The 22,992-nt window shown below is 48.1% G+C and overlaps 1 protein-coding gene across 8 annotated transcripts in view; it reads left to right on the top strand.

Annotated features, from left to right (window-relative positions):
• TBC1D1 (TBC1 domain family member 1) overlaps positions 1 to 22,992 on the top strand; it is a 226,826-nt gene that overhangs the window by 200,191 nt on the left and 3,643 nt on the right. For all 8 annotated transcript variants that reach the window (XM_061192156.1, XM_061192154.1, XM_061192155.1 and 5 more), the window contains 5 exons: positions 634 to 792; positions 5,555 to 5,799; positions 7,822 to 7,981; positions 15,265 to 15,434; positions 22,327 to 22,500. In XM_061192156.1, coding sequence (XP_061048139.1) covers positions 634 to 792; positions 5,555 to 5,799; positions 7,822 to 7,981; positions 15,265 to 15,434; positions 22,327 to 22,500 — 908 coding nt within the window. The remainder of the gene's footprint in view (positions 1 to 633; positions 793 to 5,554; positions 5,800 to 7,821; positions 7,982 to 15,264; positions 15,435 to 22,326; positions 22,501 to 22,992) is intronic.

Below are 22,992 nucleotides of genomic sequence, written 5' to 3' on the forward strand. Positions count from 1 at the left end.
AAAAAATTTTTTTACTTATTTATTTTTTATTTTTGGCTGCGTCAGGTCTTAGTTGTGGCACGCGGGATCTTCGTTGGGATCTTCGTTGCGGCATGTGAGATCCTCTGCTGCAGCGCACGGGCTCTGTAGTTGCGGCACGTGGGCCTAGTTGCCCCGCGGCCTGTGGGATCTTAGTTCCCCTACCAGGAATCGAACCCACATCCCCTGCATTGGAAGGTGGATTCTTAACCACTGGGCCACCAGGGAAGTCCCTGAGATCACATTTTGCTGTGTCATTTTACATGCTTGCAGTTATTTCCCAAGGACGTTATTAATTGGCACCAGTTATAGGGGTTCATGTCATTCATCAGTTTATCTCAGAGTCTAGCACAGTCTGCACATAGTACGTAGATATATACTACGAAAGGTGGGAGGGGGTCAGGGAGGTGAGGGAAGAATGGCGGGGAGTGTGGAGGAAGGAAGGAAGGGAGCAAATACGACAGAATTCTGGTTGCTTTATTTCCATTCCTATGCAGTAAATTCACAGTGGAACCAGAAGTTGGATGAGCGGAATGAAGCACAACTCGTTTTTATTGCTAAGTTGAATTCTGTACATGAAGCCCTTCTCTCTCTTTTCCACCCCTGCTTTTGAAGGTGTGCCGCGACATCACCGGGGCGAAATCTGGAAATTCCTAGCAGAGCAATACCACCTAAAACACCCGTTTCCCAGTAAACAGCAGCCAAAGGACACGCCATACAAAGAGCTCTTAAAGCAGCTCACCTCCCAGCAGCACGCCATTCTCATCGACCTCGGTAAGCCTGCAGTCGATTTGACATGAAAATGGAAGTTTCACTCACTTGAAAAATCTGAAGAGACTGTCCGAGTTATTTAGTGCTCTGCCTTGAGGTTTAGCAATCAGAATTTGCTGCTGAGACTTTCAATTAACAAAGCCCTGGAGTCATCACAAATGTCTTCTCAGGTCTATAAAAAAAACCTCCGTCTGCGCCTGGTGGCTTGTTACCTCTGCTCAGCATGGGGGGTTGGCTGGCGTGGAGGCTGCAGTTCTGAGCACGGTTCAGTTCAGTAACTCAGATATTGATAGGAGGTTTTGCAGTCAACCCAAGGAACATCCTGGAAACGCAGGTGTCAGAGCTGAGGCTGTGTTTAATTACAGGAGCCATTCCCTAGTCTTTACGGTTTACAAACAGGATTTATTAGGAAAACTGTAGAAAGCAGTCTGTGAGTGCACCCTGGGTGATTTTATTCTGGGAACGGGGAGGCGCCTCGTCTCTCGAGCAGTTTTAAAAACGCTAAGGTGGAAACGGTTTCTTGGGTACATTTGCAGTTGCCACAGTGGAGAACTTGTGGAGGCAGGCTGTAGCCATGGTGACAGAAGGCCTTCTGTCTTGTCAGCGGCCCCAGGTGGGGACATCCTTTCCTGCCTGGTCCGCCCCCAGCGACCTCCGTCTCTGGCTCTGCTGGCAGCAGGGCTCCTGGGCAACCCTGTGGGCTCCCGGCCCTGCCGCTTCTAGGGCACGTGGTCCTGCTTCCAGAACATCCACCCTGGCTGCTGCCGCCCCGGGGCTCCCCAGTCCGTGTTCTGGGCCCACCGGGTTCCTGCAGCCGGGAGGGGGCAGCACAGTTCCCAGCCGTGTGAGGTGCGAGCCGGATCAGGCAGTACCGAGGCTTTTCTGTCCAGCCACACGGCACTTCGTCAGGGTAGATTTCATAAATGTCCCTCTCCTCTTCAGGTCTAAGTTGAAATGTCATCTCTGAGAAGCTGTCCCTGATGTAGCCTCTTCTCCCACCTTCAGGCTGGGTTAGGTGCCTCTGCTAAGCCTTGTCCCACCCTCTACACTCCCCTCAGCGTACTTATCACATTTATCATTATGACAATTATCATTAGTATTTAAAGCTAGTACTTAACTTTACCTTGGACCGAATGTTGGGTGAAGTTACTTAAACTCCTTTCTTTAATCCTCACAGCACGATCAGGGAGATGTTGTTCTATCCTTGTTTGGAGCTGAGAATATTGAAATGCAGAGAGGTTAAGTCACTTGTCCAAAGTAACACGGCTGGTGTGCCACTGAACAGTGTGACTCTAGGCCTGTGCTTTTAATCCCCGCCCCCACACTGTCCTTAGTTATGTGGCGGTGCCTTTTTATTGCCTTTCTCCCCAGTAGGATGCAGCCCTCCCTCTGTGGGCTGGACTGGGGCCATTTGCCATTGTACCCTAGCTCCTAGGACAGAACCTGTCACATAGTAGGTGCTCACTAAATCTCTTGCCGTTGACTGTGAGGCACCGCACTAGCATCCCAATCTCACGTGACCCTCACAGCAGCTGTGGAAAATTGGCCCTGTATCCTCTTTAAGACATGAGAAAAGTCTCTGAAGCGCAGCGAGATCAAGTGTTGACCGTGGTCACACAGCTGAGTGCCAGGACCTAAACCCCCTCCGGCTCTGTGCTACAGTAGGCCCCTCAATCCCTGAGGCCCTCTGCCCAGGAGCCCCAGGCATTCCTAGGAGACGGCTGGCTGGGTGCAGGGTGATGCTGACAGGCCGTGATTGCGCCTTGGGGACAGTGAAAATGTGAGGCCTGGGGCTGGAGCCCATTTGGCCCGATGACCCTAAGGAAGCAGTTTTGTGAATTGGCAGTAGCTGTGTTTGCTCATGTGGTGAGTAACAGAAAAAGTGACATCATGTTCCTATCATGTGAAATGAAGAAAAAAATAAATTTCGGGTAGAAGGTTGAAAGGGAGGAAGGAGCACACATGGTCTCTGCCCCCGACCGGGGATGGGAGGAGGAGGAGGGGACGACGTTTCCTCCTAACTCCTCTCTTCTCTCAGTTTTCTTTCAGTAAATATTCCTCATTGTTCCACGCGCAGGACTGGGCCTCTGCCTCCCGTAGCTCAGATGCAGTTACTCTTCTGCAGAGGGAGGAAAAGGCCAGGTCAGCACGACGGCCTCGGCGGGGGCGGCCACCTTCAGGCACCTCCCTGCCCAGGGGCCCGCGGCTGCCACTCCTCTAGTTGGCCCGGGGTCTGCAAGAGCCGAGATTCGGCCTTTCCTCCTTCCCAGGCAGGGCCAGGCTGCACTCATGTCCTGTCTGTCCCTGCCCATCTCCCGCCCTCACCCTCTGCAACCCCGAAGGCCAGCTGCAGCCCCACGCCACACCCAGACTGCGCCAGCCTTGTCTCTCCACCTCACTTCTTTCCCAGTCACGGCCCCCAGTTCGGATGCCTTCTCAGTGCCCTCCCAAGGTCCCAAAGAAGCTCTGTTTCCAACAGTGCGTTTCCCAGGTGACATCTGTGCGTCTCTCCAGGCTTCCTCCAGGGCCAGCCTTCCCTCCTCCCTTGAACTGGGAGAGCCGAGTATTGGCCCAGGTCCAGTGGTAGACCAGGTGCCCTGCCTGCCAGGCTCTGGCTCTGCTGGGTTCACGGAGGCCTCGCCTAGAAGTTCCTCCAGACTTTTCCCGTTGCTTCCCCCTCACCTCTCACCAAGGTGGTATTTGCCAAGTCAGTTGTTTTGTCTGCACTTTTTTATTTAGTCTACAGTGTGACTCACTCAAGGCCCAACAGAGGTGTGTAGGGCAGAGCAAAAACAAATCATGTTTCACTTTTTCTTAAAAAAGTGGCATCCATATCCTGGCCAGAAGAACAGAATGCTTATTGGTTGGATGTATTTTGGGTTTGCAAGGATTTTTGTTTTCCTGGCTTTTGCTTTACTTTCTGAAATTAGCTGTTAATCTAATCAGGTTTGCAATATTTTTTCCTCCAAGGAGTGAGAATAATAGACTTTGTAGTTGGGCAGTGTTTTACAGTTTGTGAACCATATTCTCTAGCTGTGTTGGATTTCAGCTTTACACAGCCCTGTATGAACTTGGACACATTATTTCCACTTCGGAGGTGATGTGGTTTGCCCGAGTTACAGGCTACTACTCAGTGGCAGAAAGTTCTAGAACCTTGCTCTTCTTAGTCTCTGTATATCATGTCCCCTCTAGGACACTGTATGGCTTCTGTCTGTCTTGGCTTTGTCCACTGCAGACCAACACAGCCTTCCCCTCCTCTGGTTAGGTGGAGAAACGCTGTCAGAGCTGGCCCCATTGAGCCAGGAGGAAATAGTGTACCAGATGACACTTAGCAAGTCATGCTGGGGCCTTAGTTCCGGAACCTGCCCCACCCTCTAGGCGTGGTTCCAGCACATCCATTTGTGCTGCCCTCAGGTAATTGTAACTTTTCTCTTCTCCGGCTCTCCCTCCTGGGTGGACAACCTGTATTGCCCAGTATCCTGCCTTCTGGCTGTGCCTCCCATCTAGTCCTGGCCACACGAAAGGCCAGGGGAACACTGAGCAGCGAGCTGGAGACCCCCTTCAGGCTCCAGGTCACCCTCCGCCCCGTCAGCTGCTGCTCTCCTGGGTGTCCCGTTGTCAGTGCCTCCCCTGGGACGCTGTCCGGCCTCTCCCACGGTAGGCGGGTTGGCCAGGACACTGGAACAGGTCCAGAAATGGAGGGACACCATTGAATCAGAGAGCAGACTTAGAAACTGCTCCCCATGGCTTTCCAGCAGTGGGGTGACTTGTGCAGGGTGAGTATAGGAAGGTTTGTTGCGGGGAGAGGTAGAGCAGTGAGAGAGAAATGAACACAGGACAAGAAATCAGGAAAAGACTATTGCTGCCCTCCTAAGTCAAGTTCAGGTAAACTGATCTGGATTGATTCAGTGCTTTCTCACGGGGCTGAGGAAGAACACACGAATGTATCCTCCTCCCTTTGCTGAGACCACATAATTAAGGTGAATGTTTCCCTCATGGCCTCCATGCACTTCTGCCTTTGCTGATCCAGACAAGGCCGTAATTGTCAGTCCAGGCGTGGCCCCGGCTGAGCATCTCTTTAATCAGGCATTTTTCTGCTCCCTAGAAACACACTTCCCCATCAGTCACATTCCAGAAGGAGAGGGGGAGGTGGGATTTGACAGGTATCGACCACACAAGCCTCCTGGACAGAAGAAGTCTTTTTAAACTTTGTCTGAGTACCAGCTTTTTGTGAAAATCGGGATGTCGAGAGCGTTTTATTTTAACCTCTTTCTGAGAGGTAATTGTTTTGTATAAGAGAAAACACCTACTGCTCCCCACTGTGTTTCAAAGCACTGCCTATGGTTTAAAGGAAGAGAAATGTGTGTGTGGTGTGAAGCACTTGCAGGGAAAGGAGCAGTCTGGGCAGAGCTGATCGGGGCGTGTGCTGGAGTGGGGTTGGGTAGAGAACCACAGCTGACCGCTCCTCTGGACAGTAGACTCCTGTTTAGAGGATAGACACTCTTCTTCCTGTTTTAGATGGAAATCCAGGTAACTGCAGGCCCGAAGGCGGTTCTCATTTCTTTCACCTGAAAGCATGATTAATTGCTGATTTTTTAATTGCAAACATTATTCCAAGAACAACCAGCTGACCTTGTTTATAGAGCTGATTTATGACGTAATACCACTTGTAAAGATCTGTTGCTTTAACCTAAAGCACATCAGATTTCTGGTTCAGTAGGCTTTCTTTTTTTCAAAATACAACAAATGTCTTTTGTTTTCACAGGGCGAACCTTTCCAACACATCCGTACTTCTCTGCTCAGCTAGGAGCGGGGCAGCTGTCACTTTACAACATTTTGAAGGCCTACTCGCTTCTAGACCAGGAAGTAGGCTATTGCCAAGGTCTCAGCTTTGTAGCAGGCATTCTGCTGCTTCATATGGGTGAAGAAGAGGCATTCAACATGCTCAAGTTTCTGATGTTTGACATGGGTCTGCGGAAACAGTATCGGCCAGACATGATTATTTTACAGGTAGAGAGCGTTCCTTAAGTCTTTGATAAAGATGAACTCTAAAATGTTTATGGTCCCTTTCCAGGTATATCTAAGGAACTTTCCCACCATCAGTTAACACTGTAACATCTGTCACTGCTGAGAACTTACTCTGTGCTAGGCCTTACACCAAATGTTGCATGTGCACTTACCTCCTCAAACTTCAGGAAGACATTGTTGATCCGCTCAGTTTATAGATGGGAAAGCTAAGGCTCAGAGAGGTTATGTAATTTGAGCAGGTCACACAGCTAGCAGGTGGCAGAGCTGGGATTTAAACATAGGCCTGTCTGACTCCAGGGCACCCTCCCTTTTACCCTTTATCAAACCACCTTCAGGTGGTCTGATTCCTAACCTCCCAGTGTATTTGCTCCTTCTTCTGCTGGGGATCCCATCCCTACCCCTCAACCCCTGCCATCCCAGGTCCAGCTCAGATATCACCTGTTCATGCAGGTGCCGTGTCCCCCCTCTTCCACCCACCCCGGCTCGCTGTGTCACGTGATCCTGTCTCATTCCTTTTGCGTAACACACTTACTGCCTGAAATTATCTTGTTTCCTTATTTATTTACTTGTTTATCTTCTGGCTCTCCTTAGCGTATATCATGAGAGTGCTGAGTCCCTAGTTCCTAGGCCAGTGCCTGGGATGAAGTGGGCACCTCGTCCGTATTTGTTGAATGAATGAGTGACAGGTGGCAGGTCATGTCAGAAGAAAACCCCATACAACAGTGTGTTCCATTGCTGCTACCACCGCCTTTCAGAGGTGGGGAGAACTCTGGATCCTGCTTTGAGGATATTCCTAAATGTTGGAACATGTGTTTACGTGTTTGTTTACCAGCAAGATACTCTGATTTCAGAGCCTTAGAAAGTGTACGTTAGAGCCAAGGACTCTTCCAGAGCACTGAACAACATGGCTAGAAATCCTTTCACCTCCACCTGTGTGTGTGGACCACGTGAACATAAATCCCATAGAAGGAAGCCATCCCGTTCACTAGGAGATTTGGGCCTACATAACACTTTCCACACATGCTGTCGGGTTCTTCCTACATACCCCCGTTAGCGTATTTAATGTAGGTGCGCTTGCCATCGCAGAGAGTGGAATGTTTCAGATTTGTATAGTATAGTATACAACAGTATATACTGATATAGTATATTACACAAGTCGTGTGTAGTATAGTATACACACGGCTGTGTTTGGGCTGGTGGATTAGAGATTAGATTTCTTTTTGATACAAAAGAGCCGCAGCTGGTACCTGAGAGAACTATGTCATCTGGCCTCCCGGAAACAGTTTTTCCCGTTGTGGGCAGTACATATCCAGCTGTAGCGCCCTCTCCAGGTCACTGTTCCTCTGGGCTCGGGCCAGGGACTGCTCAGTCGGGGCTGGCTGTAGGCCAGATGTGAGCCCCGGGACCCTCATGGGCTTCCTGCCAGAGCCGCGGCACTCTGAAGAGGGAGCCCCCTGAGCTCACGTGCAGCCCAGTTGGAAAAGTTTTCTCCATCTCGAGATAAACGCTTGTCAGCTTATTTTAACTTTCCTGTGTTGTAAACCTGAAGAAGTCACACTTGTCCTGCCTCTTGAGTGGTTTGGGGGGGTTCAGCGGGAACTTAGGGAACAGATACAGTAGCATCCTTCTGCAGTCTGTGCTCTCCGCTGTTGGCGAGAGGCTGGCTTTTTACTTCAGATTCCCCTGGCTTTGGGTTTTGCTAAGAATGTGTATCTGTAAGAGAACTTACGAAACGTTGCCACAAGACAGACGCGTAGCTTCTCCCAGCCGAGGAGCGCGAGGAAACAGTAAGAAGAAAGGCCGTGGCCGGAGGAGCCCCGCCGTGAGCGCCCCGGGCCCAGCCCGGCCCCCGCCTCGCCACAGCAGCCCCAGTGAGCACTCGCTGGATGACGGAGGGCGAGAGCAAGGGTCTCAGGAGCCACGAAGAGAGTTCCGTGGTCCTTCCGCCTCCGAGTGGGGTGGGTGCTGATCTCCAGCGGTGACCCTGTGTGCGTGTCCCTGCAGATCCAGATGTACCAGCTCTCGAGGCTGCTCCACGACTACCACAGAGACCTCTACAATCACCTGGAGGAGCACGAGATCGGCCCCAGCCTCTACGCCGCGCCCTGGTTCCTCACAGTGTTCGCCTCGCAGTTCCCCCTGGGGTTCGTAGCCAGAGTCTTCGGTGAGTGTGTGTGAGTCTGTTCGCCGGGACCCGCGTCGTCGAGTTAGATGGGAGCCGTGTGTCGTCACTCCGCGGTGATTCTTCTCATTTTTATACCTGCGTCTTCTACAAGAGACAGGCTGTTATTTGTCACTCTCAGTTTAGTGAGGATCGGGCTTCGGGAGGTGCAGGACCTGCTTAACTTCTGATGGTCAGAGCCTCCCCTCGAAGCCTTCTTGTGGGCTTAGATCCGATTCCCTCCTCCCAGGCTCCCCCTGGAGCAGGCTTGCTGCAGGCTGGGCCGAGGAGCCTGGCGCGGGGCCCACAGATGTTTCTCCTGAGCCTCTTCCTCGACCTCTCTGGCCCGGGGCTTGCTCGCTGAGCTCCCGAAGACTTCTCCACCAGGAGTCCTGGGCCACTGCTCTTTCTAGGTCTCCCCTGTGTCTTCTCCTCTCGCTCCGCTTCCCCTACCCTTGGCTCTTCGCTTCCTCTGCTGGCGCGCTCTCGAAGGCACGTCTGTGTCGCCGACCCACGGTCCGTCCTCACGCGCCCCCCGCGTCATCTTCCCACTGCTGTGCCCCCGTAGCTGTGTGTGGGTCACATTTCAAACCATCTCCCGTTTACTTGATTTACTTTTCGAGAAGATTGTCTCTGTCAAAGTTTTAAATGAATGTTCACATGCAAAGTCTCAAAACTGCCTTGTCAATTAGACTTCAATTTAAAAAACTAAAAATTAAAAAAATGTAAAAGGTTGCCTTGACCTGGCAGGGATAGGAGCCAAGTGACATGCTGTGAGCAGTCAGCTCTTGTACAGTGTGCTTTCCCTGCTTCAGGATGAAGTAATAATTCAGGTTATTTTATCTTTTTACTGTGGAGGAAGAGGTTATTAAAAAATTGATTGTCATGACATACCAAGTGGTTTTAAAGTACCATTTATGTTGAGTCACTTGATAGCTTAAAAACCTGTGCTCTTACACTTTTTTAGATTCGTTTTTAGGATTAGAGACCATCTTAAAGGGATTGTTCACAAAAGAGAGAGTCACTTTAGGCAGCTTTGGGCAGACCACTTGTATATCTAGATTCTAGAAATCCTAAAATTTGCTTTTTTTTTTTTTTAAATAAATTTATTTATTTTCGGCTGCATTGGGTCTTTGCTGCTGTGCGCGGCTTTCTCTAGTTGTGGAGAGCGGGGGCTACTCTTTGTTGCGGTGCGCAAGCTTCTCATTGCAGTGGCTTCTCTTGTTGTGGAGCACCGGCTCTAGGCGTGCGGGCTTCAGTAGTTGTGGCACACGGGCTCAGTTGTTGTGGCTCATGGGCTTAGTTGCTCTGTGGCATGTGGGATCTTCCCAGACCAGGGCCTGAACCCGTGTCCCCTGCATTGGCAGGCGGATTCTCAACCACTGCGCCACCTGGGAAGCCCGCCTAAAATTTGCTTTTTAAGTGGGCATTGAGTCATCTTCTCTCCTCCTCTTCCCCCCCAAAGTACTAGATTTTTATTATCATTTACTTCTGTCCGCAAGAACTTTTAGAGAATTTCCCATTTGGCTTTACTAGGAGAATCTAGGTTCTTAAAATATTACTTCTCTCCCCATTTTTGCATAGCTACCTCCCCAAATTGATTTTTATTTTCCGTCCCTAAAAAAAAAATAAGCACTGAAAATAATTGATACTAAACACTCTTTCCCTGGTTAAACAAATCATTAGTGAGATTTCATGAAGGTTTTATACCATAGTTTTTTAAAGAAGTCCTCAAAATTATCTGCTTAGTTGACCAAAAAAGAGTCACAGAAACTACAAGATGTTTAGCTGTAGCGTCAGTCTTTCTTGCCAAACATTTCTGTGTGTTCTACTTTTCTTACTCTGGAAATGAAAAGAAAATCATTAGTCTGCTTCACTTTTTCTCCTGATTCTTTACTGTGTTTTTTCAGAAGGGTAATGGAGAGCAGTGAAGATTGAAAGGGGGAGGAGGGAGTGTTATTAGATGGTTTGAAAACAGCTCAAGCATTGAATTACACTGTTTGTGAAGAAAACTCTACAGAGGGGGCTGAGCAGGAAGGGCCGAAGGGTCAGCGCCGAGTGTCACTGCCCCAGCCGCAGGCACGGAAGCCGCTGCTGCCCAGAGTTCTGGGCTCTAGGGCCGTAAAGCTCTGGGGGAAGAGCTCTTTCCTCACTGCAGAAGTGGGTAAGAGGCATTAACAGCAACCAAACAGACAGACAAAATCTGCTTTGGAAATGACAGCCCTTCTGTTGCAGAATATTCAGAACTCTCTGAAGCTCACCCTCATGACGTCATAAGTACAGCTGAAGCCAGTGAAAGCAGGGTCTTCTTCTCGATATTATGTGGTCAGAGGTGGGTCTTGGAGTTTCTTGTACATTATGCCTAACGATGCCAGTCTCTGTGAGTCCTGGAGCCCACAGACCCCCGCTGCACTGAGTGGGTTCGTGTCCAGCTGGCTAAGGGCTCAGGGCTCCTGAGATTATAGGTAGGAAGTGGGGACTCAAGACAGCACTGTGTTGTGATGTCATTCCATCTATCAGTAGTTAAAAGTGAACCATTTTATTGGTAAGGTGAAACCATAGAAAAGATAGGTTTTTTAAAAAACCATTTCTATATTTAGCATCGGTGACTTAGCTCCGCATTGGTGGGTAGCTTCGTTTTAAATCCCAAAGCCTGCCATTCATATATATACTGTAGGCTTTTTTGGCCTGGGGTCCATTTCATTATAGGCCTTTAGGCCTGGATAAAACCTAAAAACAAGAGGACTTTTGTTAACTATTCACTATTTTATATGTAAGTAATGGATTCTCAGCTTGCAGTCAGCGTAGCTCATACATAGATTAATAGCTTACCTCGAACTAAGTATACGCTACTTGGAGGGACAGCTGCCAGTGATGCCCGTGCCTCGACCTTTACATGGTAATTAACCACACTCTTCTGGGTGTCAGGTGTCACATAATGTAAAATCACCTCCTCCTGTATTTTTCCAGTCTGGTTGTAGAGGGGTCCTGGGAGAGATGCTTGTTCTGTTCACCTCCTGATGTCTACCTTTGGGGGAAAAAAGTCTGAAAAATAGGACCTGCCTTGCTCCTGCTGGAGGTGGTGGCTGTGCTATTATGAGGCTCCTGACGTTTTCTATAGGATGTGCTGCCAAGTAGATGAGAGAGGAGGTGGAATCTAAAGATCAGGGTTTGGCCAAACACAGAAGCCACCTGTAATGTAGAGAGGGGTTCTGAGAGGCTTCAGGACTAAACTAGACTGGGAAACAAGACTGTTTGGGTGGCCAGGGAAAAGGGCTCTTCCGGGTAACGCGATACAGCGGTGATGAAGTGAGTCTTTGCCCAGTCTGCGCTGTCATCTTACCGCAAGGCTGTCAGCATCCTTCATCTCTCTCCTGCCTGTTCCTGGTGAAATGTGGGGATATCACAGCTGAAGGACCGCAGCCTCCCAGAGAAAGTTCAGGAGAGGGCTGGCCCGCGACAGAGACAGAGGTGGCTGGAAAAGGGATGTAGGATAAGTTCACCTCCTGGCCGTGTGCTTTGCCTTGATCATTTCCCCCCATAGGAAAATGGCACTTCTAATGTCGTGGGGAGTTTCAGATAGAGTTCCCATACACGTTACCACGATAGCAGGGCTGCCGAAGTGTCTTCAAAGCAAAGTAGTTATTTGTGGTGTTCTCAGCAAACAATTTGCAAGGTGGTGGAGTCAGCTGAATTTAAGGTTCCCTCTACTGACTGCCCGATGAACCCCTTTGCCTGTTTCTAGGTGGGCTTAAAAAAGGAGAGAAGGAACGTCGGCCACAGGGTTGTGAGCTGGGCTCCTGCCGCGCTGCTGAAAGACTTAGCAGCTCACTTCCTTGTGCAGTGATTTTCAAATGTGGGAAATCAACTCACTTTTCCAAGGAGACTATTGTTTAAAAAAGAAAAAAATTCTAGTATGTAAATGTATAGGGATTGGGAAATGGGCAAAAATGACAGTAATTGGGTTGGGGCAGTGGGTTTATAGGTAACCTTTTTCTTTACTATTATTTAAAAATTACTTAATTTTTAAAATTTGCAGAGGGAGAAAAAGGTGTGCTAATTGTCTCTGAGGGATACAGATGTTGCCCCTAAGTGTAGTCAGATAAATGTAGGAGCCCCTTCTTCTCAGCAAAGCTTTGAGGGGTCCTTCCTTCAACCCTTCAGATACATTCCTCAGTCGTGTCCCGAAAGGAAATCCTTATTTGAAGCCTCCTTAGTCTAACAGATGCTTCTGGGACTGAGCTCTCCCAGCCTCACTCGTGCAGACCACCGGCCGGCTTGTCGTCAGAAGGATGGGCACCTGGGGTGGGCCTCCAGGAGTGCTGGTGAGTCAGGCATCTTGCGGCATCTGGCAGCATGCACAGGGGCGTCTGCTGCTGGGAATCAGCATGGTCTTGTCAGTGGCTCTTAAAAGGTGGCTTTTCTCCGTCTAAAGTTAACCGGCCCTTCCTTGCAAGGCTCAGACCCATAACCGGGGTCTCATTGGCATCATCTCCTAACCAAGGAATACGCTGACCTACTCAGGAAAGAGGAAGAGAAGGCCTTCTGTGCCCCTGGTGTGTGCACGCTGGTAAAGGTAGAATGGCCTGGCCGCTCACAGTCTGGCCCCATGACCAGGGCTCCTGCCTTCCCTACTCCTTCGGGCTCCTGCACACGCTGTGTGCTTTCACACCTCTGCACTTCCACCTTCTTTTCCTTCTGCTCGGAGTATTGCTCCCTGACTTCTTGACTGGGGAGTTTCTGTTGCTTCTTTAAGGCTGGGTTCCGCAGCCACCTTTCCTTGGGGCATTTTCTTCCCTTTTGTATTCTGTTTTGTTTTGGTTTTAAGATAACCAAAAAAGAGTTAAGTAAAAAAACCACCTCTCCAGATTTACCTTTGTTTTCTTCATACAGTTTGGAAAAGTTCAGAATCACAGGAAGCACTCTACTAGTAAGTAGATTTGTTATAAAAACCAAGATCCTAAAGGAATAAAACTTGGAAGACCGTTGTTAATCTTAAGACTGCTGATGTGGATTGTGTATTTGATTATGCTCATAAAAGTTTCCCAGTTGTTATTTATTTTAACTGGCTTAGATGTGGGACTATATCTAAATTTAAGGTACTTGCCCCAGAGACTGAAGATGCTGAGCTATAGCACGTCATTGGTCTGGTAGTGCAGTCCACTCCCCCAGAATCCCTGCAGAGAATGCCTTGATATTGATTCTGATAGATGCCATCAGTTTTTATTCAGCTATAAGTGTTCATATATTGAAAGGAAGTCTTACTGTCTAAACCAAAGAAACTTCAAATTTACTTTGTTTTTGGAAACGTCATTTCTGTTTAAAAATATGTCTTAGTTATAGCGCAATCTTATTTTATTTTATTAAAAAAAATTTTTTTTTGCCTGCGTTGGGTCTTCATTGCTGCGCGAGGGCTTTTTTCTAGTTGCGGTGAGCGGGGGCTACTCTTCGTTGCAGTTCGCGGGCTTCTCACTGCGGTGGCTTCTCTTGTTGCGGAGCACGGGCTCTAGGCGCGCGGGCTTCAGTAGTTGTGGCTCGTGGGCTCTAGAGCGCAGGCTCAGTAGCTGTGGCGCACAGGCTTAGTTGCTCTGCGGCAGGTGGGATCTTCCCGCACCAGGGCTCGAACCCGTGTCCCCTGCATTGGCAGGCGGATTCTTAACCACTGCGCCACCAGGGAAGCCCCTGTTGCTCAATTTTAGATCTTTATGTTTTCTGTAGTGGTGAATTACATGGGTAGACTGCATATTTTTTAAATCAGACATTTCACGGGACTATTCTACCATAGCACTGCCTCGATACATGTACTCCTCCCCCTAAGAAGTTCAGATGTCAAAGATGTGATCTGTTCTCCAGTTTATCTTCCCAGCCCCTACAGCCAGACTTGAGGAGGCAGCATCTGTCCTTTTCAGTTGCCTGGAGCTGCCCTGAACCAGGAGCAGTGTGAAGTTGAGGGAGCAGTGTGGTCCTGGGCTCTCTGGGAGCGGCTGCCCGCAGGGCTGCACCCAGCTGGGCGCCAGGTCTGCTCACGTGATGGTCTCGCAGCATCTCCGGGGCTGACCCAGCCAGCCGGTGCTTGGGTGTCTCCCTTATGCCATCCACAAACCACCCTGGGACACCTCCAGCCTGCGCTCAGTGGCTTGTTTCTTAATGGCTTTCACTTCTCATCACCCTAAACCACCCAGAGAGGCACAGGCTAGGAATTCTCCCTCTCACCTGCTTCTGTCTTCCTTGACTTGATGGAAAGTACAGCTTCTTTGTCCCTTCCATTCTCCTGCAGCACCCCCAGAAAAAAAAAAAAAGAATATTGACAGTTGCCTCTAATTAGATTTATGCTCCCATCTTTTAAAATTATATTTCTTCTTACATTATTATTCCAGTTGTTAGGTAACTTTCCCAAATTTAGTCACCCAGCATTTAGTTACTAGGGCTGTGCTCGAGCCCCAGGACATTGGAGTCTCTTTCTGAATGGCTTCAACTCTGGGGAGGGTGGAGCCAGGGCTGGGGCTGGGGCTGGGGCTGGGCTGGCTGGGCTGGCTGGGCTGGGGGCCCACTTGCCCTCCCTCTCCCTGTACACAGTAGGTGTGGGGATTGTTAACATTTGCCAGCCATTCTAAGGGAAAAAATGGCAAGAACTAGAAAATAACCCTGATAAAGTTCTTTGAATTCTTCAGAGGGAAAAAATTTTTTATTCCATTATTATGCTAAAATTCAGTATACTTGTTAAGTATTTAATAATGTACTTTTGCAATGGTGCAGGCTTTTTACAGTTTTTAGAGATCTTTTAATTCAACCCCTTATTTCAAAGCAGAGGAAACAGAGGCATTTTCTTCACTTACAGCAGCAGAAATTAGGATAGAGTATTTATACACATCTTTGTTTTACTCATAAAAATATATGTTTTAGTAACAACTCCTTTGAAATCCAGAGAATTCCTGAAAAAAATAGACTAATGAAAAGTTTTCTTTTTCACAGTTTCAACTTCTGAGGTATGTTTGAATTTAATATATTTTTGGAGTGAAAAACAGATTTATCTGAACCTGTGAAAAAATTTTAGCAGTAGTTTAGCATATATAATATATGTATATTTACATATATATTTACATATATTATTTATTTATTTATTATTAGCTATATTGTCTTGACAACCCTATCTGAAATACCAGGATCTTATAATTTGGTGTTGCTTTTCCCACTGTCCTGCTCTTCGATGTGTGTGAAGGGGAATGGAGTGCCATTTCATCAGAATCTGGTCCGGCTTAACTTTCTGCTTTTCTGTGTTTTCCCAGATATGATCTTTCTTCAGGGATCAGAGGTCATATTTAAAGTGGCTTTAAGTCTGTTGGGAAGCCATAAGCCCTTGATTCTGCAACATGAAAACCTAGAAACTATAGTTGACTTTATAAAAAGCACGCTACCCAACCTGGGCTTGGTGCAGATGGAAAAGACCATCAGTCAGGTATGGTTCAGTCTGGACCTTCCGAATGTTCCAGCGATTCTGGATATGCAGAAGCTGAATTTCCTTTTTTTTTTTTGAGCAGGAGCTGTTTCCTACCACTTTGTGTCCTGAGCAGCAGTGCTCAGCTCGTGGGAGGCACATCTCGAATCCCTGTTCCATGATCAAACGTGTGTCTGCGTGTGCGTGTGCTGAGAGTGTGTAGGTGTGATAACCAGCACAAACTATCGGTAGTTTCTTACAATTAAAAGGCATTTGTCACCCCTCGGCGTTTGTTCTTCTGAAATACATACATTTTTATTCAACGTAGGCTTTTGTAAAATGAGTGCTTTGATTTTTGTGCTGAAATGGCATTAATTGGAATTTTCTAAAAATTTAACTTGTTGATGTGAAGTTGTGATAGAGTGTATGTTCTATAACTTTGTTCTGGAGAGTGTGTGTGTGTGTGTGTGTGTTTTATAGAGTTCAGTTCCACATTCATCTGTGGTTCTGGTCCCTCTGATTTCTGTGTGCAGTAGAACTGCATTGCATGTATGCATGTATCACTCTCTGAAATGTTAGGGGCTGAGGGTGAGGTGATCCTGGAATTGCAGCTCGACCAGTTGTTAATGGCCTGGGTTAGGAGTGGGAGCAGATTTTGACTCTGTATCAGGAAGAATTTTCCAGTAATGATTGCTGACCATGCAGGACTGAGCTGCCTGGCAGAGGGTGAGGTCACCCTTGGAAGTGTCCAGAGGCTGGATGGCTGAGTGCTCCAGAAGGTGCCCAACGCAGAGATCCCACAGACTCAGCAGTCGGGGCCTCTCATTAGCCTAGAACTTACCTCACCTGCTAATGTAATGAAAACAGAGCAATTAGGTAAAAGCAAATAGTGAAATAAAGCTGTGTTTAAAAAAATCCTTCTTCTGAGGGTTTCTGATAGTCCAAGAGTGGTGGGTTGCACCCAGTTGCAGCAGTTTGTGGTTTTATTTGCTGCCCCTCCTTAGGTGCTGAGCCCAGAAAAGGAGGCAAGTCTGGGCTGGAAGAGGGAGACTGTTTTGTCCGGGTGCCACTTTGGGTCTCTGCACATTTCATTTGCCTACGTGAAGGAGCAGCTCTTTTCGTCTCTGCACTTTCTTCTTCAGTTAATTGAGAGGCTTTTACTTCCCTGGTGCCTTCCTCTCAGTGTGAATAGCTCTGGCTTGTTGACGCCCTGCTTTTTGCCAGGTTCTGTGTGACTCTGCATATACACACATGATCTCATTCAGTCATGACCAAATTCCTGAGAGGACAAGTGGTTTTAACCCACGAGCAACCTAGGGTTCAAAGTGGTTGATTAGCTGGCCCACAGTCATGCTGCCGAGAAGTGGAAAGGTAGGGTTTCAGACTCAGGCCCTCTCACTTCAAACGCTTTCGCAGCTACTCAGCTCCACCAAGTGTCTGCGGGTGTCATTTAATCAGAGATTTTCTGTACTGTACCTGTATATTAAGACTGAGTTCTCCACCCTTTGATTCTTTACTTTCTGACATTTCCATGCATTTCCTCCCTTTTAGAGCTTTCATTGCACATACGTATGTTTTTTGGTTGCAGGGGCAAATACAAGAGCCTTGGTTCCCTACCAAGTCTGTGCCAGTGAGCGCCTTGACCTGCGGCCTGGGGCCTGGCTAAAAGGCAGGCAGCCTCGCCGATGTGGTTACCTTCTGGATATTGAGCCCCAGAAAAAAAAAAAACCCATTTTCCTCCCCTCGTCTGTAAAGGATACTTACTGAGGGTGTGAAGGTACTCTTTAATGTTGGGAGAATAGAAATGGACACAGTGTGGAGAGAGGACAGTTGTGTGTGTGCCTGAGTTGTTTCAGGCATCCATTTTGAACTTGGCATGCTTTATTCCATTGACTCCTTTAACAGCTCTGGGGCCCGGAGGGAGTAAACGCCCAGCACCCTGTACGAGGTGGCAGAGCCAAGAGTGTAACGTGCTCTGGGACACCAGAGCCCATCCTGTGTAGAAAAGGAGCGTGTAACCAGTAATTGCAAGAGTGGTGGGAGCTCCAGTGGTGCTGTGCAAGGGCTGCAGGAGCAGGCTGTGCAGGGAGTGAGCAGTGAGTGGGGAGTGGGGACCGGGGAGCTGAGGGAGTTGAGTTCAGCTGGGCCTTTTCTGCAGAGGGCCAGGGAGGAAGTGTTTCAGGCTTTGTGGACCATAAAGTCACGTGAGGTCAGCTCAGCCTCTGCAGCATGAAGGCCACCAGAGCCAATATTTGTCAGAATGAAGCAGCTGTGTTGCAGTAAAGCTTTATTTGCAAAGCATGTGGCGGGACAGCCTTGGTCCACGGGCTGTAGTCAGCTTACCCCCCATTATGGTACGTGCAAAGGCACGGGAGCGAGAGAGAAGTTCTAGGCGCCGGTTCAGCTTTCCCGGTGGGGAGGTGTGGGGATTGGAAGTAGGGACACAGCATCTGCATCTGAGGTCCAGGTTTTCAGCCTGCCACAGGTCTCGCTGGGAAACAAGACTCAATGCCAGGTAGCTCTCCGCCCTCCTTCCCTCCAACGTGTGCCATCTGGAACTTGACCTCTGCAGGCTGTCAAGCTTTCTGCCTGCTCGCTGCCCCCTCCCATCCCCTCCCTGCAGAGGGTGCTCTAGTCTCAAGTTCTACTCAGAGTGGAGGCCCGAGGGGCAGCGCGATTTCTCTGCAGCCTTGGAGAGCCCACAGGGGGGAAGTGATATTGCGTTCTTTGCATGCTGCTGTCCTGTGTGTGGGAGGATGAAGCTGGGCTGGATCTCTGTGATAGCCAGGCTCCGTTTCATTAAATACCGTCTCCGTGGAAGCTCAGCTCGAGCAGTTGGGACACAGTCTGCATCCAGGGTGGGGAGAGTCCCCAAGGACAGGGCCCTGGGCTCCCGCTCAGCGCAGACAGGCTGGGAGCCGCCACCGAGGGGCAAGCCCAGAGTTGACAGAGTCCAGGGCGTGGGGACAAGGGTCTCAGGCTCTGTGGCAGCTCCTCAGTGTGACTTCACTGTCAGTTGAACGTGAGCCATAAAAAGCACCTCACAAGAAGGGAGAAGCCCTGGGAATCAACAGAAAGGAGGAGAAGGGAGGTCAGGGGTGTCGTCTCATCACAGCGAGTGCCGTGTGCCTGTGCAGCCTCAGGTCAGTGTAAGGAAGAGAGCAGGTGAAGGGGGGCTTTGGAGGACGGGGCAAATAGCCTGTTTTCAACGTCCTTTGGGCCCTGCTCCAAGTGCGGCCCCAGACCAGCACCATCACGTAGGAACTTATGCAGAATCTGGGCCCCCCACTCCAGACCTGCTGAGTCAGAATCTGCAGTTCAGCAAGATTCCCAGGAGATATGCGCATGCGCGCACACACACACACACATGCACACACACACACAACACAGGGGCACCTTGGAAAGCTCTGCTGTGGGCGACTTCATTGTAAGCACACCAGACAAGTCTCTGTTCTAGTTGAGCTTGTAGGAGAGAAACCAGAATCTTAACAAAGTTCATTTGTTCAAAAGATGCTCTTCAAAATCACAGTGGTCAGACTGCCCCTTCTGCCTTGGGAGGAGCCCTTAACTGCTTGGGCAGCTTGCGCTATTGAAAATTAGTTTTTTAAAAGGCCAGTCAGTGCCGTACCAGGAGGGTGCGGTACGGCAGGGAGGAGTACTTTACTACTGACATTGTTTAGAATTGCTTGCATGTGGTGATAATAAAAAGCAGACCAACTTTTAGTTGGGTTTATTTTTGTTTTTAAATTCACTACAGACACTGCGCCCCCTTATTTTTGATACCCAGGCAGAGGCTCCCCCATCCAGCTCTTGGTATGCCGCTGAGACCACCAGGCTGAGGGGAAGGGTCTGGGGGTGGGGAGGGTGGAAAGTATGTGACTAGTTCTGCAGCCATCAGGGTTGATGGCTTCATTACAGAGTGTCCACAGACAGCAAAGAGAAACACCAAGTCTCCAAGAACAGGCGCGCCAAGAACAGAAACGAGTTCTCTAAAGGAGGAGACTCGTCTAGCAAACAGATATCTGGGGAAATATTTAGCTTCATTCTCTAAAGGAGGAGACTTGTCTAGCAAACAGATATCTGGGGAAATATTTAGCTTCGTGCATAATTTAAATTTAAATAGCATATAATGCTTTACCTTCCTAGAATAACAAAATGAAACATTTTAATCCCAATACCCAGTGCCAAGGGTATACTGTATCTGGCACATTCTTACGTTGCTAATGGCACTGTATGTGGATTATTCCCGTTTGGGAAGCAATTTGGCAATATGTATCACGAGCCAGTAAAATATTTGTACCCTTTGACTCAGTAATCCCATTTCTTGGAATGTATGCTTAGGAAGTAATCCAAAATATGGGAAAAGCCGTACATATGAGGATGTTTAAAGTTGTCGTTTATAACAAAAACTTACAAGTAACTAGATATCCAGCATTTGATGACTGGATTAACATGGTTATTGATACGTCGAGTTGGTAGAATACCATGAAGCCATTTATAATTATGGTTATGAAGACTATACAGCAACGTGAGAAAGCGTCGTTTGAGGACCAGGGCGCTCCTGTCACCGCCAGCCATATGCTGCCATGGTCGGGAATAAATTCCCAGGCACGGCTGCAACAGCCGTGTGTGTGTTTTGGCAGCCAGGAGGTAATGATGCAGTTGAGCAGAGATGATTGTGACCCAGGATGGTTCCTGGGGATTAATAAATCCCTCCGCTCTGTGCACAGCTGAGAGCCATTAACCATAGCTGCCCATCCATCTGGATCAAAGGCCAGAGGTTTTGTCCCCAGGTTTTCCAGGTTAGGAGCTCATTTAAAAACCTCTGTGGAAGAAAAAAAGTGTGTGTGTGACATTTATCCCGCACCGTGTTTATAATTACAAACTAATGCCACAGCAATCTCGGTTTTAATGTGTGTGGTCTTTACTCTGAGCTGTTCAGAAGTTCCATGGTGTGGCATCCTTTGTCATTTTGCTGCAGCACAAGGTTGGATGGGAGGGGTTTTGTGACAGCTGTGTGGGAGCAGATCCCTTAGCTAAGTTAGGGCACCAACTCAGCTTGCCAGGCCTGTGTCTCATGATTCCCCACAGCTATGCTGTCAGGTAGGCGTTACCACCTCCATGTGGTGGAGGCCGGGAACTGAGGCCAGGAAAGGTCAAGTAACTTGCTCAGGGTCATTCAGGGCATCGCCAGCCGAGCCCCCATTCAAGGGCTGACTGAAAGCTTCTGAGTCAGTTTTCTTGACTGTAGAATAGAGATGATAATCCCTGCCAGCTCACGGTCGCTTTGAGGGACAGCAGAGAATCCGATCAATGCAGTCAACTCCACACACAAACACGCACGCACGTCACAAATACAACGTGTATTACTTTTTTGGCCTATAGTGACTTTTGTGCCTAATTAGTATTAGTCATTGAATTAAATTGAAAACCAGGAAGCTGAAAAATTAATCTCAAGGAAGAGAAAATAAGATTGGAAGAGAAAAGATTTCTGGGAATGGTGAGAAAAACCTGGTTTTTGAAAATTGATTTCAGGAAAGATGGGACTCATTCGTGTTTGAATGCTAATAGGGTACCATCAAGGGAAATGAGTTTTTCATTGATTTTAACTGTGTTGGAATTTCTTTCTTAAGGAAATGCTGTGAAGAGTTAGTTTCTGCTCTTATAAAGACTAATTTCATTCTTTAAATGTGTGTTCTGATCTGGCTTTTTTTACGTGGTGACTGAATTCTCAGATCCACGCCGGGGCTTCACGCCTGGGGCAGCAGCAGCCTCTGCCTTCTGACCCCTCATCGTCCCAGCTTCCATCCAGCTCACTTGGCTCATCGAGAGAAAGCACAGATGTGAACAGCTCACTCACTTGTGCACTTTGGGGTTGTTTTTCACACGAGTGGTCTTTTTTCATGACTGTTACTATTATGGAAAGGAAGGCAACTCAGGCATTGTTTTGTATTCACTCATCTATGTGGGTGACATTTGGGTTTTGGCTCATTTCTGCGTATCTTATGTGCAGAATAGGGTTTTTTAGTAAACAGTTCCATTACTTAGCTGTTCTTGTAACTCTGAAAATCCAACTGAACTATAATTAAACTTTGACCTGGTGACTGGGCAAATGGGGCTGTGATTCTTTTGTTTTGTTTTATTCTCTCTTTGACCCAGAGTTGTGTATCTAATCTAATAGAATTTTCAGAGAAAAATGATCTAAGTACTGAAATAAGAAGTAAAAATAAACTCTTATAAGCATTTTAAAAAAGAAGGTTTTGGCTTTTGAAAAATGAGTATCAGAGACCTACACTTACTGTTACCTTTGGTTTATTTCCAAATGCTTCTTTTTTAAAAAAATTATTATATTATTTATTTATTTAATTTATTTTTGGCTGCATTGGGTCTTGGTTGTGGCACATGAGATCTTTGTTGTGGCACACGGGATCTTTCGTTGCGGCGCATGGGCTCTTCATTGTGGTGCGTGGGCTTCTCTCTAGCTGTGGCGTGCGGGTTTTCTCTCTCTAGTTGTGGCGCGCGGGCTCCAGAGCGCGTGGGCTTCTGTAGTTTGCGTCACACAGGCTCTCTAGTTGAGGCGTGCCAGCTCAGTAGTTGAGGTGGGCGGGCTTAGTTGCCCCGCGGCCTGTGGGATCTTATTTCCCCAACCAGGGATCGAACCCGCATCCCCTGCATTGTAAGGCGGATTCTTTACCACTAGTCCACCAGGGAAGTCCCCCCAAATGCTTCTTAAATCCTCTCTTCCCAAGTAAAATTATTCCCTTCTCAGTGCAGAGAGTTTTCCTTGTTTATCACTAATAGTATCAGGCACAGAGTAGGTGCTTCATGGACACCCGTCAACGTGGTCACGTGTGTGTGTGTGTGTGTGATTTTTCTCATTTTCAGTACCTGATGACTTTTCTGTGTGTCACAGGTGTTTGTGATGGACATCTCTAAACAGTTACAAGCTTATGAAGTTGAGTACCACGTGCTTCAGGAAGAACTTATCGATTCCTCTCCTCTCAGTGACAACCAAAGAATGGACAGATTAGAGAAAACCAACAGCAGCTTACGCAAACAGAACCTTGACCTCCTTGAACAACTGCAGGTAGGGCATATTTACAAGGCAGCCTCCCGAACCTTGAGTGTGTGGTAGTTCATTAACTCACCAGAGGCACCAGCGGGCTGGGTTTTCCCATGGCCGTAGGCCCTTTCTCTTCTGGTTGTTTGTAGTTGGGATCAAAGGTAGCCCAGGAGAATTGTTCCTTTTTGTTAGGAAGCTGACAGATTATCCTTTGCTAAGGTCAGACTGTCCTGGAACTTTCTGAGAGGCTGTTTCTGCACTTAACCCTTTCAGGAGACAGACCCAGAGCTGAACTTGGGTTCAGGGTGCCGTCATACTATTAGCCGAATAGCCAGCGATTGCGCTTTGAGTAATGGCGAGACAATCAAAGGCATGAGCTTTCAGGAGCGAAACCCAGCTAGGTCCACGGAGTGATATCGAGTGAGGAAGTGCCACAGAATCTCCCTAACAGAGTAAACCAGAGCCTGTGATCAGGACTTGTGAGTCCCTGGTGCAAATGCAAAAATTCAGTTCATG

Source organism: Eubalaena glacialis, chromosome 5, assembly GCF_028564815.1.
Source record: "Eubalaena glacialis isolate mEubGla1 chromosome 5, mEubGla1.1.hap2.+ XY, whole genome shotgun sequence".
NCBI classification, from domain to species: Eukaryota; Metazoa; Chordata; class Mammalia; order Artiodactyla; family Balaenidae; genus Eubalaena; species Eubalaena glacialis.